General features: G+C 36.2%; 1 protein-coding gene across 1 annotated transcript in view; it reads right to left on the reverse strand.

Moving 5' to 3' along the window:
* LOC150098993 (kinesin-like protein KIF28) overlaps positions 1 to 14,579 on the reverse strand; it is a 91,307-nt gene that overhangs the window by 10,734 nt on the left and 65,994 nt on the right. Inside the window, exons 17-18 of the mRNA XM_090405789.1 lie at positions 14,402 to 14,572; positions 6,498 to 6,578 (exon numbers count right to left, since the gene is read on the reverse strand). Coding sequence (XP_090261915.1) covers positions 6,498 to 6,578; positions 14,402 to 14,572 — 252 coding nt within the window. The remainder of the gene's footprint in view (positions 1 to 6,497; positions 6,579 to 14,401; positions 14,573 to 14,579) is intronic.

Consider the following 14,579-nt stretch of genomic DNA (forward strand, 5'->3'; position numbering starts at 1 on the left):
GAATTATCAAATGATTATTTCATTAGTGTATATCATCTGGATAGAAATGATATGCACTTGACACCAAAGAGGAACATATTGAGAGAATACATATGGATGAACAAAGTGCTAAAAATATTATCACCTTGATGCAGTTATAGTGTTGCATTTAGATGGAATGTCCATTTTTGTTCACTTCTGAGTGGACAGAGTTGATATCTGAATGGTATCCCAGAGGTAGCAAGAGAGGTACAGGAAGACTAAAAAAATAGTGGGAAGATGTAATTAAAGAAAAATGGCTCAAGCTAGAACAGAATGAAGGACTTTGGGGGAGGCCTTAATGTAGCAGTGGACAGAAAATGGCTTCTTCTTCTTTTTATTATTATTATTATTATGGGACACCTCCAAGGACTCATCGTGAGAAGGCACACTACTCCACTACTTACTCCTCCAACTACATGCCACTGTTACTTTAAACACATAGCACCATCTGCTGTCCACCACCACTAGTATATATTTTCTGTAAATTGCATGTATTCTCATGGCCAAATTGCCTATATGATGATAATTTAGATGGAACATCTGTGCATTAGTTAAGGAAATCCGAAAGGGGATTTGCAGTGCTTTTGACCTAGTTGTTTAACTTGAATCCTATTACTGCCAAGATTTCAAAAGAGTGAATAGAATAGATAGCAAGATGGTTCCTTTGAACAAGAGTATTGCCAAAACAGAAATATTAGAGTCAGCTAGTTGGCCGAGTGGTTGACATAACCCAGTCAACAAGCTGCAGGTTTGAATCCAACCATTTTGAGACCACTAGCCAACTTATTGGATTTCATGTTTAATTTCTAGAGTAAAGTTCCAGATTATATGCAAAATAAATAGGAAAATAAATATATTTAAAAAAATCCTTAGCCTGCTCACTGTACTAACATACCATAGATTTTTTTTAACTCTTACCCAGAAAACTACAATGTGTTGTGGGTAGAAGTTACATTAAAAAAAATTTTTTTTAAAAATATATATATATATTTTTTTTTTTTTCAGAATTCACTTTTACTCAGTTGGAATATTATGAAAAACCTTTGATGACTAATACCGAGAGATAAAAAGATGACAAGATATATTTAAAAAGATACTACTAGTTTACTAGTTTCGTTGAATAGATCAACATCCTCAGGTATCACAATCAAAGAAGTATATAAAAAATTACAGAGACTTAAAATTGTAATAACAGAACAAGTATAAAAAGACAGTAGCGTGTTTGAAAAACAAATGTGAGTATGAGTTCCAAACAAACGTATACTACGTGCTGTCGCGAGTGCACCAGTACTGAACAGAAGAAACGTGTGCATCAGAGAGATTGTAACTCAGGCTGTTGTTGATATGAGAGGAATCTAGAGAAATTTCCCTGGATTCGACAATCTTTCTTTCGAGTTCATCGTAACACACATGGATGTGTGTTACGATGAACTCGAGTCCAGTTTACAATGTGTTGGCGGCCTTCGTCTGAGTTAGCCGAAAAGAGAACGTGTCTAGAGAGAGCGCCAGCTCCAGTCCTGTTATAGGAGATATCTCTACGGTGTTCATCCAAACGTAGAAGGATGGATTTAGCAGTCTGCCCATAGTATGGCTTTCCGCAATCACATAAAATCTTGTACACTCCTGGAAACTGAGTAGGAAGATGTTTCTCCTGACCTCAAACTTACCAGATATGCTGAGAGCATTAAAATCTCAATTTTTAGAAAGCCTACTCATACTGATAGATACCTTCATGCATCCTCCTGTCACTATCCCCCACAAAAATGTGGTATTATTTCCACCTTAGCTCACCAAGCCAAATCATTACTTACAGAAGAAACAGAAATTGAAAATGAACTCCTTTTTCTTAAAAAAACTTTTATTAACAATGGTTTCTCTCCAAAGAAAATTGACAAATTTCTTTCCCCCAGGCACTCAACTACTTCTGAAGACCCCTCTTCCCCAAGAGCCTTCATCTCCTTGTCTTACATCAGCTCTCTTTCACCAAAACTGGCCAAGATTCTCAAGAAATTTATCTTCAAAACTTGCTTCACTACGCTTCCAAAACTTCGTTCATTACTTAGCAAATATAAAGAGAAACATCTTCCTACTCAGTTTCCAGGAGTGTACAAGATTTTATGTGATTGCGGAAAGCCATACTATGGGCAGACTGCTAAATCCATCCTTCTACGTTTGGATGAACACCGTAGAGATATCTCCTATAACAGGACTAGAGCTAGTGCTCTCTCTAGCCACGTTCTCTTTTCAGCTAACTCAGACGAAGGCCGCCAACACATTGTAAACTGGACTCAAACTTCTAACATCCATGTGTGTTACGATGAACTCGAAAGAAAGATTGTCGAATCCAGGGAAATTTCTCTAGATTCCTCTCATATCAACAACAGCCTGAGTTACAATCTCTCTGATGCACACGTTTCTTCTGTTCAGTACTGGCGCACTCGCGACAGCGCGTAGTATACATTTGTTTGGAACTTATACTCACATTTGTTTTTCAAACACGCTACTGTCTTTTTATACTTGTTTTGTTATTACAATTTTAAGTCTCTGTAATTTTTTATATACTTCTTTGATTGTGATACCTGAGGATGTTGATCTATTCAACGAAACTAGTAAACTAGTAGTATCTTTTTAAATATATCTTGTCATCTTTTTATCTCTCGGTATTAGTCATTAAAGGTTTTTTATATATATATATATATAAGCCAGTCAGTAGTGGTGTTTTAAAATCTGGAGAATTAATTAGAGCAAGAATTTATAAAAGGATAAGGAAGGATATAATTATAAGAAACAGCATCTTTTTGCTAAAAGGTGGTCTTCAGATGTATAAAAAAGTTTAGGTGTTGGCAATTGTTCATCTTTGAATTTTTGCATCTTAATTTGCAATATAAAGAAAATAAATAAGAAAGATATTTAATTATTTAGCTTCTGATAGTTCGCTGGTTTATATCCAACCTTCTTGGAGCACCAACAGTTTGTTACAGTACATGAACAATAACAGTTAGTTAATAATGGAAACAGTTTAAAATTATTAGTAGGGAAAGTTAATAATGGGAACTAGCAGCCCTAATTCATTCACCTAAGGACAAACTTAATATTTTATCGTATCCAGGAGTATATGGCATCCTGTACTTGTGACCTGGTTTACTATGAACAGACAGGAAAATCTATTGACATCTATTTCAGAGAACATAAGAAATACATTTGCCACCATCGTTATGACAAGTTGAGACTGACAAACTTTGGATCCCCCCCCCACACACACACAAGATTAGATGGGAATAAAAAAGTGCTACATGGTCATTACAAGAGGCAGGGAGATCAATTTTGAAGTCAGCAGTTATGAAACATTTCCCAAATCTCAATACGTATCGCTGTATCAGTTTGCCTAAAATCTGGGAGACAATCATTTTAAGATCAAATCAATACTTATAAAACTTCTTATTATACAACAAGAGATGGTGCCTAATTAGGCCTTTAGTTCATTGTGTCCATTACAGTCTTAAACTGTTTCCACTGTTAACTAATTGTTGCTATTTGCATACCATTACAGACTATTTGTGCGCAAAACATGCTAGGTAAAAACAGTGAAATATTTAGCAGCTAAATAATTAAATAAACATCTTTATTTTCTTTGTGTTGTAAATTTAAAAAAAAAATTAAAATATGAAATGATGAAAAGGAAGGTCTTATTTATGAATCCACTTGCATTTTGTAATTCACAGTCATTTGATATCTGTTTAATTTGTGTATTTTTAATGATATCAGGAACAGTGTCTAATTGTTTTCTGATGATGCAAAATTGGAGAAGGATGATAAGAAATTATTGTGATATGATGATCCTGAAGGAGGATTTGTTTATTGAATGGCATGGTGGTGTGGACAGATGAAAATTCTAGCCAGTTCAATTTTCCAAATTTAAATTAATGAAACAAGGAATTAAAGTTCATAGAAATTTAAGTGATGAAGACATCATGAAAACTCCACTATGATAATGCTGAGAAAGACACCGATTAGCAGAGATAAAGAAATTATCATTCGTCTTTGTAAGGCCTTAACTATATTTGGAATGGGATGGAGAATTTATGCTTGGTGAGGATATATTGTCAGAGGTGGAGGAAATAAGAAATATGGGGGTGATAGTGGATACAGATCTGAAATTTAGGGCACACATATCCAAAATTGTGAAGACAACACAAAGGCTTCTGGGAATGATGCGGAGGGCACTGACTTGTAGAAGTAGGGAGATTCTTGTTCCATTGTATAAGGCCACACATGGACGTATTGTGCCCAGATTTGGTCACCTGGTTTTCAGAAGGATGAAGAGATGTTGGAAAGGGTCCAGAGGTGACTGACTAAGGTAGTTTCTAACCTCTGGAATGTTGAGTATGAGGAAAGATTGAGAAGATGCAACTTGCAGAGTCTGGTGGACAGGAAGAAGAGGGGGAGATATGATAGAGACCTACAAGTTAGTAAGGGGTTGTTATAGGATCAATGCTGGAGAGGTTCTACAGAAAATAGTGGAAGATCAGGGGAGAAGCAGAGGTCATCCCTGGAAACTGTATAAAGAGGGTGTGAGTAGGGGAGTGAGAAGCAGGTTTTTTTCATGCAGAGTTGTGAATGATTGGAATGCCTTGTCTGAGAATGTGGTGTCTGCAGAGAAGTCGAGTGTGTTTAAAGCACAGTATGATGTGCTGTGTGTATGATAAAAGGACCTCCTAGATGAGTCTTTGACTCCATGGGGTCTTAGGTAATAATAATAATTATAAGGTCTGGACTGAGTTCAGCTTTAACCATGTGGATGTCAGTGATGAGAAAGTTAAGAAGATACAGATATAGGAAACTAAGATAATATCAGAAAATATTAAACCTTAATTTATTGAAGATTCCAATAAATTAAGGAAATGTAGGCTGAAAAATGTAGTAAATAATTAGAAAAGAAGTAAATGACTGACTTGTTTACAGTGACTCTCACTATAGCAAACACCATTATAATAAACTCATCAGTATAACAAACTATTAATAAGTCCCAACCAAAGCTTCATTGGCATGCTAAAAGAAATTCACTTTAGCAAACTATTCCTGTGGTTCCTATGCATTTGCTATAGTGAGATTCAACTATTTTTTTTTTTAAAGTGATTTTGTGGGATTTATACAAATATGGTTACCAGAGATACGAGGACTAGATTTTAAAACCCTTAATCCTTTTAGGTGCATTATGCAAAAATGCATTACATTAGATTTGCCTGTCTATTCATTCATATGCATGTTATTTCTCCATTCTAGCTGCATGGATTTTATTAAAGTTTAGTATTTTGCATTTTACAAAAATTCATTGAGGCATCTCAGTTTTAATTTAAATCAGGCTAGTTTTACTAAATTTTGCAAAATCTCCAAAACAATTGGAGATGATAGTAATAACTATTTTAGTTGTACAAAATTTAATTGCCAAACTGACCTTGACATGTTTACATGCCAGTAATTACATGGATGTGAAGTGTCCATTGAAGTTGATATAACATTTGGATGTCGTTGAAATAGCATAAACCTTATACTTTTGACATATTTGATCCATGTAGCAGTTAATGAAAGTTGGCATTTATGAGAACTGTTGAAATGCATTTAGTCAATTCAATTTCAGTTTCTTTAAAATCATTTTTAGTGTTGCAAACTTTAGTAAAAAAAAAAGATTCAAAACAATGCAAAATTATATTTCAAATGACAATAATTTTTATTTTGTATAGGTTTCTCCCTATCTTTCCTTGTCCCTTAGAATGGGTTGAGCCCTAATGAGGGATTAAGTAAATCCGTGTGTGTGTTCACGGGGGACAGTTTGCCTGTTCTTAGGGACAAAAAAACTCAAGTTTCCAGGTGAAAAAATCCTCTACCTCCATATGAGACTAACTAACTCACCTTTAGTCAAAAGAGACCATATAAAGGTTCCTCACATCATGGATAGGAATCAAACCCAGGTGTTTCCGACCAAAGGGCTTCATCTATACCAACTGAGCTACAGAGGCTCAATGAAAATTATTAAACTCTCTGTAGTACTTGATAGTATGTAAACCAAAATGAATCGTGGTTTAGTAGCTGTGATAATGAATGATTTCAGTATTCTATTATTAAATGTATATTTTTATGGTTATCTTCGATCACATCTGAATATAACAGTTTGAATAAATATGACTTTTTTCTTAAATTTAGCATACACACACATATTAAAACTAAGTTTGACATAACTAGTTAGGTTTACATTCTTAATGTAAACCTAACTAGTTTATGATGTTATCACTTTTATATGCTTTTTTTTTCATTTATAAAAAATTGCTTTTTTTCAGTTTTGAGATGGAATAGAGTATCAGATTGATCCCCTCCCCTCAAAATGTTTTATTAAAGGTTTTATTTGTGTCTAAAACAGTAAGTTTATATAATTATTCTCCTGACTGATAAAGAATCCCAATTTTTTGGAAAATACTTACCAGTCTTTGCTGTTGCCGAGTTTGTTGTTTCTTCATTAGGAGCAATTCAACAATCATACTCTGCTTATTTGGATCCACATTCTGTATAAGAATACATATTATAATTATTAACACTTATTAAAATAATAGATTGTTTAGTTTTACAGCTGTCAATTAATAACTTTTTTTTTGTAATGTTGTTACTCATCATGATGAGACTGCAACTTGTGTAGAATGGTCTATAAGGTTAGAAGATTCGGTAGAGGAGGTGTTCTCACTCTGTTATTTAACCCATCTGCTTCTGCCAATAGCACTTTCAAATATGGAGCTTTGAAGTTATTTACACTACCCACACTCACAATGCACTCAGGCAATGCATTCCACTCAGTAACAACTTTCCCTGTAAAAAATCTACTCCTCACTCCCTTCTTCACCACATCATTGGCCCTATAATTGGAAACTGATTGCAGTGGATAAAGTCCCTAAACTTAGGAACTTTATCCACTGCAAGACTCTCATTGAATGACAAGGGCATAGCTAACTCTTTTGCACATTCTTTAAAAATATGTGGTGATATGTCATCCATTCCCACAGCCTTATTAACATCTAACCTGAGCAACACTTGATACGTCTCTGATTTGTTCGCCTTTAATTCTCTTAATTCTTGCTTTCCTTCTACATGTTGCACAGGATCATTCATGCCACTATGATATACACTGATGAAGTGTTCATTAAATAATTCCACTATATCATTTGCTATGGTTACTCTGCTACTATAACTATCCACCTGCATCAACCTGCTATAATTATTTTTCCCTCATGCTTGCCACATTAGCAGAAAAAAATCTCTTGGATTAGCTTTGACCTGACTGTCCAATCTCCTCTCATATTCTACTTTTTCTTTTCTAACCATGCTTGTTACTTTTCTAGCCTGCACTTTATATTATTCATGCATCTGTTCACTGTGAACTGTCTTGTACTTCCCCCATAACAACTTCTTTTATAACACTGCTTGCTTGATTTTACCATTCATCCATCTCACTTCTACTCTGTTTATTCTATTAACTTTTGGTATACAGTTCTGCATTGCTTGTATTAGATACTGCCTTATCATTTTCCATGCAATATCAACATCTTTTCTACACAATTCATCACCCCAGTGTATTCGTACATAGTTGACTACAGAGCTTCTGATAATCACTCACCTTATAGTTCCACATATAGACCTTCTTGATAACTTTTGCCTGTTTGACTATCTTCCAAACCTTCATGATCATTGATCACTTTCACCAACAGGTGGTACATATGATACGAAGTGTGTGATCTTTTCATTCCATTCCAAAGTGCATTACATTACATTTTATAACATTGAATTAATAACCATTGTCCTTTGCCTACACTGCTAATTTATTTAAATTATCCTGCAAGATATATACATCACCTTTATCAAATATTGCTCTCCCTGGTTTTGCATCATTGGTAAACAACTGAATATTTACCTTCAAATCTTCCACTATATCATCAATGTACAAATTAAAGAGTAGTGGTCCTAGTACAGAGTTCTGGGGTACTCCACTAGTTGCCCTCATTTGTCTTGATTTCACTCCACCATACACCACCTTCTAATGTCTGTCTATCACTTGCCACCACCCCCATCCATGCCACCAGTTTCATATCCATTCCCATTTGCTCCAACTTATGTAATAGTTTTCCATGCAGCATTCTGTCAAATGCCTTTACAAAGTCCTTCAGTATCATGGTGTAGCCATATCCTTTATCCAGTTCTGCTGTTACCATATTATAAAATGTGAATAAATTATCTACATTTTATAAAGCCATGCTTCCCCTATAGAGTATCATATTCTTATCCACCCATTCCTGAAGTTTGTTTACTTTTAACCAACTGTTCTAATACTTTAACCATGACTCCAGAGGTGCAAATTGGTCTGCAATTTGCTACTTCTGTCTTGGAGCCACCTTTATGCAATGGAATTATCTTACCCTCTTTCCACTCCCTCAGAATCTTGCCAGAGCTGAGACTTAGATTAAACAACTTCATCAGAGGCATTACCAGTTCACTTATACATTCTCGTAGCACATGAGATGACATACCATCCAGGCCCACTGCTGTATTTGCATTGATATTTTTCGATATGCTGAGTACCTCCAGTTCATCTACTTCAATGCTCACATCAGTCTCTGTCACCACTGCAAAGTCACCACCTGGATGATACAACTTTGCAAAGAGATGACTTCATAACTGAACTATTTCTTCTGCTTCTGTCACTTTCCTACCATCAGCACTGAGTAAAGTTATCTTTCAATAATCATTCTTTCTCTTACGTGCTACATAGCAAAAAAACTCTTTTGGATTTACTTTGGCCTGCTTGGCTAATTTTTCGTCGAAATCTGATCTAGCTTTTTTACCAGACTAGTTACCCTTCTTGCTTGTGCTTTACACTACTCATGGGCATGCTGATCACCTTGTAGTTTATATTCCTTCCATAATGCTTCTTTTTTTTTTGCAACTTCTCCTTTATATTGCTAGTCATCCACTTAATCCCAACTCAGTTTATCTTCCTGACTCTGGGTATACACTCTGATACTGCCTCACTCAAACAATCCTTGACTGCTTCCCATGCACTAATGACATTCATTCCATGTAGTTTCTTATGCCATGGTGCTGCTCCAAGTTGCCTCCTAAGTTTGTCATAATCTCCAGTTTTGTAGTTCTGCATAAACCTTTTCTTGACTGAAATTCCCACATGTTGAGCAACCTCCCAGGACAAGACTGTATGGGCACTTTCCCTGATTGGAGGTAGGATTGCTGTAGTTATAGATAAATCTTCTGATGCTGTTACCAGATCCATCAGTCTCAAACCCCTGGTCCCTTGCATCACATGCTCTTTCAGGTAATTATCCCTTAGTAACTGTATAGATTCCATTTCACCACATGCCCTTTCCTCCTTCTAGGAGACGACACCATAGTTGAATTATCATGGAAAGACTTCACCATAGTTGAAGTCTTTCCATGGTCCTATTGGCCTTTATCTCATACCAGACAGCCTCAAATGAACCATTTCCATCAGATCTACAATCTTCCTTAACTTCTATTTTTGTTGGTTGAAGTTCTTCAGCTATCGTTAATAATACCCCTCCTCCTCCTCCTGCCCCATTTCCTCTGTCTTTTTTTGAAAATACAATATCCATTACATTCTCTCCCTGTAACTATATCATTCTCTGACAACCATGCCACATTGATGCCAATAATGTTTGGCCTATTGAGCTAACATGTCCCAAACTCCTCTCCTTTATTTCTGATACTTTGAGCATTTGTGTACATTCATTTCAACATCCCCTTGGGCTCACAGTTATCCTTACATAATGTCATTGCCCATTCAGATTCAGAACCCTGGAAACTGCATCCGGCTCTTCACAATCATTTTTGCACTCATTTATCCTGGGGGTGGCTATTTCTGCACTCAAACTCATTTGTCCCAGGGGATGGCTAGACACATGCCTGATTGCTTCCCCTTAATATCTCTAGTTTCCCTGGTAACAGTGAATGTGTGTATGGAAATGGAGTATATTGCAATGTGGGTGGGGAAGTTGAGACTGAGAGGATATATATATATATATATGGTAAGTAGTGATAAAGGTGATTGGGCAAAGGCAGGTGTGGTGAGGAAATTGGAACCAACCAGTGGCTTGGGTAGGACTGGTTATAGACCTAAAAATGAACTGCTGTGTTTGTTTACAAATGCCAGAAGTATCAGAAATAAGGAGAATAAAATAGTTTCAGTGATTGAGTTTATTCGCCTCAAAATCATTGGAATAAGTGAAACATGGTAGAATGAAAATGATATCATAATGAGAATAGAAATGGAAGAATACAGTATTTTTCGTGAGAATAGAAAGGGCAAGAAGGGAGGGAGAGTACTGCTGATGATAGTAGGAGAATTAAGTACTATTGCAGAAGAATTAACAAATTAATTAAGTACTAAAGTAGGAGAATTAAGTACTATTGTCTACCACATAAGGTAGACATGAAAGAGGAAATCAGTGGCACTGGTTATGAGGCAGCATGGTGTAACATGGAAGTTAATAGGAAGACATATTTAGTCGGATGTTGCTATAGGCCTGGGAATGTGGAAGGTGGTGATGGAAAAACATATAAACAACTTGGATTAGTGAACAAAGGAAGAGTAATTATTATGGGCTATTTTAATTATGGTGGTATAGACTGGAATGAAGAAACAGCATTTCGGAATAAGGAAAATGAATTTCTTGAGTTCTTGAGAGATAACTATCTCAGGCAGCATGTAAAGAAGGGCACATGAGTGGAGTTTCACACTTTCCTCCAGTTGGTGAGAATGATCATGAATGATCATGGGTTGTGGCTAGCCATATGTGGACTTCTGTGAGGAAAGGATATATGTGGAATTATAAGGCTGGTGATTATGACAAGCATAGGAGACAAGGAGACAGCTTTTGAGGAGTTAAACGGTAAGGAAATAAATGCTGCTTGGGAACTGACAAAGAAATGCATAACAGCATCAATGTGTTAATGTATTCTGAAGGCCAAAATGCTGAATGAGGTTGGTGAAAAATGAATGAATGAGGAGGCTAAAGCATGAAATCTGGAAGAAGAAGAAGAAGGTACTTTGAGGCAGTACAAGATAAATAATGCTAATAATCAGTTTCATGAAAAGTATAAAGAACAAGCTAGGAGAGTGATTCAGTTAGTAAGGAAAAGAAAAATAGAATACAAACAGAAATTGGCAAAATCAGGCAAAGAAAAATACCAGAGTTTTTTAGATATGTGGCAAGTGTAAGGAACAATGATCATGGTAAGATCATGTTAATGGATGAAAATGGTAGAATGTCAACTGCTGCCAAAGACATTGTTGAGGTATTCAGTGATCAGTTTATAAAGTTGTTTCATCCCAATCAGCGTGGAATCATGAGGAACTTAAGTGTAGAGGCCATAAGAGAGGATGGCTTAATTGTGAATGAGCAGGAGGTATTTGAGAAAATAAATAACCTTAATGTCAATAAGGTAATAGGATTTGTTGACATATCACCATGCATCTTAAGGGAATGTTCCAGGGAATTGGCAATCACATTATATGCTTGTTTAATAAGATCTTACAACAATACAGGTTCCAAGGGAGTGGAAAGAAGGTAAATTTGTTCCACTGCATAAGACTGGTGATAAGGCTGTGGCTTCAAATTATAGGCCAATCTGTTGACTCTGTAGTACTAGAGAGATTGGTGAGAAGTAGAATACAGAAATGGGTTTATAACAGAGGTATTCTCTGTGATTATCAGCATGGGTTTGTTAAGGGGAGATCATGTTTTACTAACTTACTTATGTACTATAACAAAGTAATGAATATCTTGGACAGGAGAAATACATATACAGTGGTGAATTTGGATTTTACAAAAACTTTTGATAGGTTCCCACATGACAGACTAATAAATAAATTGAAACAGATGGGATTGGATAACAGGCTTCTGAGTTGGATCAGTGACTGGCTGTCAGACAGATATCAGAAAGTTGTATATGGGAGTGCAGTGTTCCATAAGAGGAAGGTCACTAGTAGTGTACTGCAAGAAGTCAATTTTGGGACCATTGTTGTTCAATTTGTATATTAATGATGTTGAGATGGGTTTAACTGGTAATATGCAGCTGTTTGCAGATGATGCAAAGCTGGGAAGAACAATGCAGAGTCAAGCAGATGTTATGGCTTTGCAGGAGGACTTGAATAGATTGCATGAATGGGAAGATAAAGTGAAACTATCAGTTCAATGTTGCAAAGTGTAAGGATTTGAAATTTGGTAAGCAATGATGGGATGCAGAGCATACAGTTGGTGGGAAAACTTTAAAGGCAATAGAGGAAATGAGGAATCTGGGAGTGGTGGTGGGCAGGGACCCCAACATTCCACATTGCACAAATTCTGAAGACATCTCATCAGATGATGGCAAGCAAAGGTTGGTTGATTGGTAGAGCCTCTGCTACTAATGGCTCATGCAAAAAGTTAAGCAAGTTTGAGCATGTTTAGTAGTTGGAAGGGGTTCAATCATTCGATGTTGTTGGCACACTCTCCCTTGATTAGTCCTTGGACTCCCTGGAGGTGTCACATAATAATAATAATAATGATGCAGAGGATCCTGACATACAGAAATAAAGATGTTATGATGCCATGATCAGGTCTCATATGGATTATTGTGCACAGGTTTGGTCACCGTGTTTTCATTAGTATGAAGATGTGTTGGAAAGGGTTCAGAGAAGATTCACAAAGTTTTCAGTGGTCTTTGGAATTTGGAGTACAAGGACAGATTAAGAGAATGTCAATTGCAAAGTCTCATGAATGCGAGGAAGAGGGGAAGATATTTTCATAGAATGGGAGAGGAGACTAGAACAAGAGGCCATCGCTGGAAACTGTATAAGGAGAGTGTGAACAGAGGAGTGAGGAGAAGGTTCTTTGCATTTAGAGTGGTTGGTGAATTGAATGCATTGCCTGAGTATGTTGTGAATGTAGACAGATTGAATCATTTTAAACATGGTTGGATGCCTTAAAATGATCCGACCTCCATGGAGTCAGAGAATCATCATGCAATAGTGTGTACCTTCCATGATGAGTCTCTGACTCCATGCAGGTCAGATGTTAGTAATAACTGAACAATACTTTCTCCAGTGGCATAGCTAGGGGGTGCAGAGGGGTGGTCCACCACAGGCGGCACTTTTTATAATTTTATTTTTTGACGATTCTTTTATTTATGTTAACTTAGTAATTTTATTACTTAATTAATAATTAGTTTTTAACAACTATACTTACAACTAAAATAAACATAGTGTTTTAATTTATTTCCCTATATTGTTTTGACTTTTTGTAGTATATTTGGTATGTACTGAGAGGGGTGGCAAACTCAGGAACTGCCCTGGGCGACGAAAGCTCTAGCTACGCCACTGACTTCTCCAAAACCATTTAAGTGCAATCCATCATGCATATACAGATTCTTATGTTCACTCCACACATCTATAAATTACAAACCATTCCTCATGCATAATCTTCTCATTGGCAATCATGGCCCTTCTTCTCAATTCTGTCCTATCATATCAAAGCAGCAGACACAATGTTGACTTTCTTACCCTTCATTTTTGCTTCTTCTAACAACTCTTTCATATCTTCTCTCATTGCATATTTCTCACCATTCAAATCATTTGTGCCTGCCAAAGCAATTAACTCATTTGCTTCTTTCTTCTGCAGCCTTACACAATTTCACTAACATCCTTTATCTTTGCACCTGGAAAACATGCTTTCATCACTTTCTTATTAAGTATACTACCTCTTATCGTCAAATCTCCTATAGAATACTATCTCTTTTCTCCACTTTCTCACATTTATATGCTTTTCCCATTCACTCTTTCTTTCATTCTCTGTCCTTCTATACCCCCACACCAATCATTTCTCCAGTTGCTTGGTGAAGGAGTTCGTGTAAGCACGCTAGCATCTCATCATCCGCATTATTACTTTCAACCAATTCCTTCAACCTCTAATTCGTATTTCATGCACTATCATTCACTGCTTCCACGCACACACACACACACACACACACACACACACACACACACACACACACACATGCAGTTACACATATTCCTGACTGCATATTAATAACCTTTCAACTATATCACATCTAAAATTTTCAGATGGTAAGGAGTTTTTTTTTTACTTGAAACAAATGAGTATTCTTCTTGACAAAGACTAATTACATACGTACCTTATTGCATACTTTATTGCAAACATAGCACATTACATTTAGCAAACAGCAGAAGTAAAAATTAACAGTTGCAATGCTATATTTTCTGCATTTAGAGACATAGATTAAACAAAGTTGAAAATTTGGTATTTCTTACTCTGCCATTTATTCTAAAACCGTTCATCAGTTTACTGGTTTGATTTAGAAGGTCAGCTTGAATCATCTGTTTCGTACTTCTTCCTTTTGCCTTGGCCATTGCTGATTTACGTGGTTTCTGTTTTCCCCACACTTGTATTACAAAAAAGCCATCTTTTAAGTACTCTAGCAGCTGAAGA

Source organism: Typopeltis vanoorti, chromosome 15 (assembly GCF_054136105.1).
Source record: "Typopeltis vanoorti isolate ZY-2024b chromosome 15, IOZ_Tvanoo_1.0, whole genome shotgun sequence".
In the NCBI taxonomy this organism is placed as follows: Eukaryota; Metazoa; Arthropoda; class Arachnida; order Uropygi; family Thelyphonidae; genus Typopeltis; species Typopeltis vanoorti.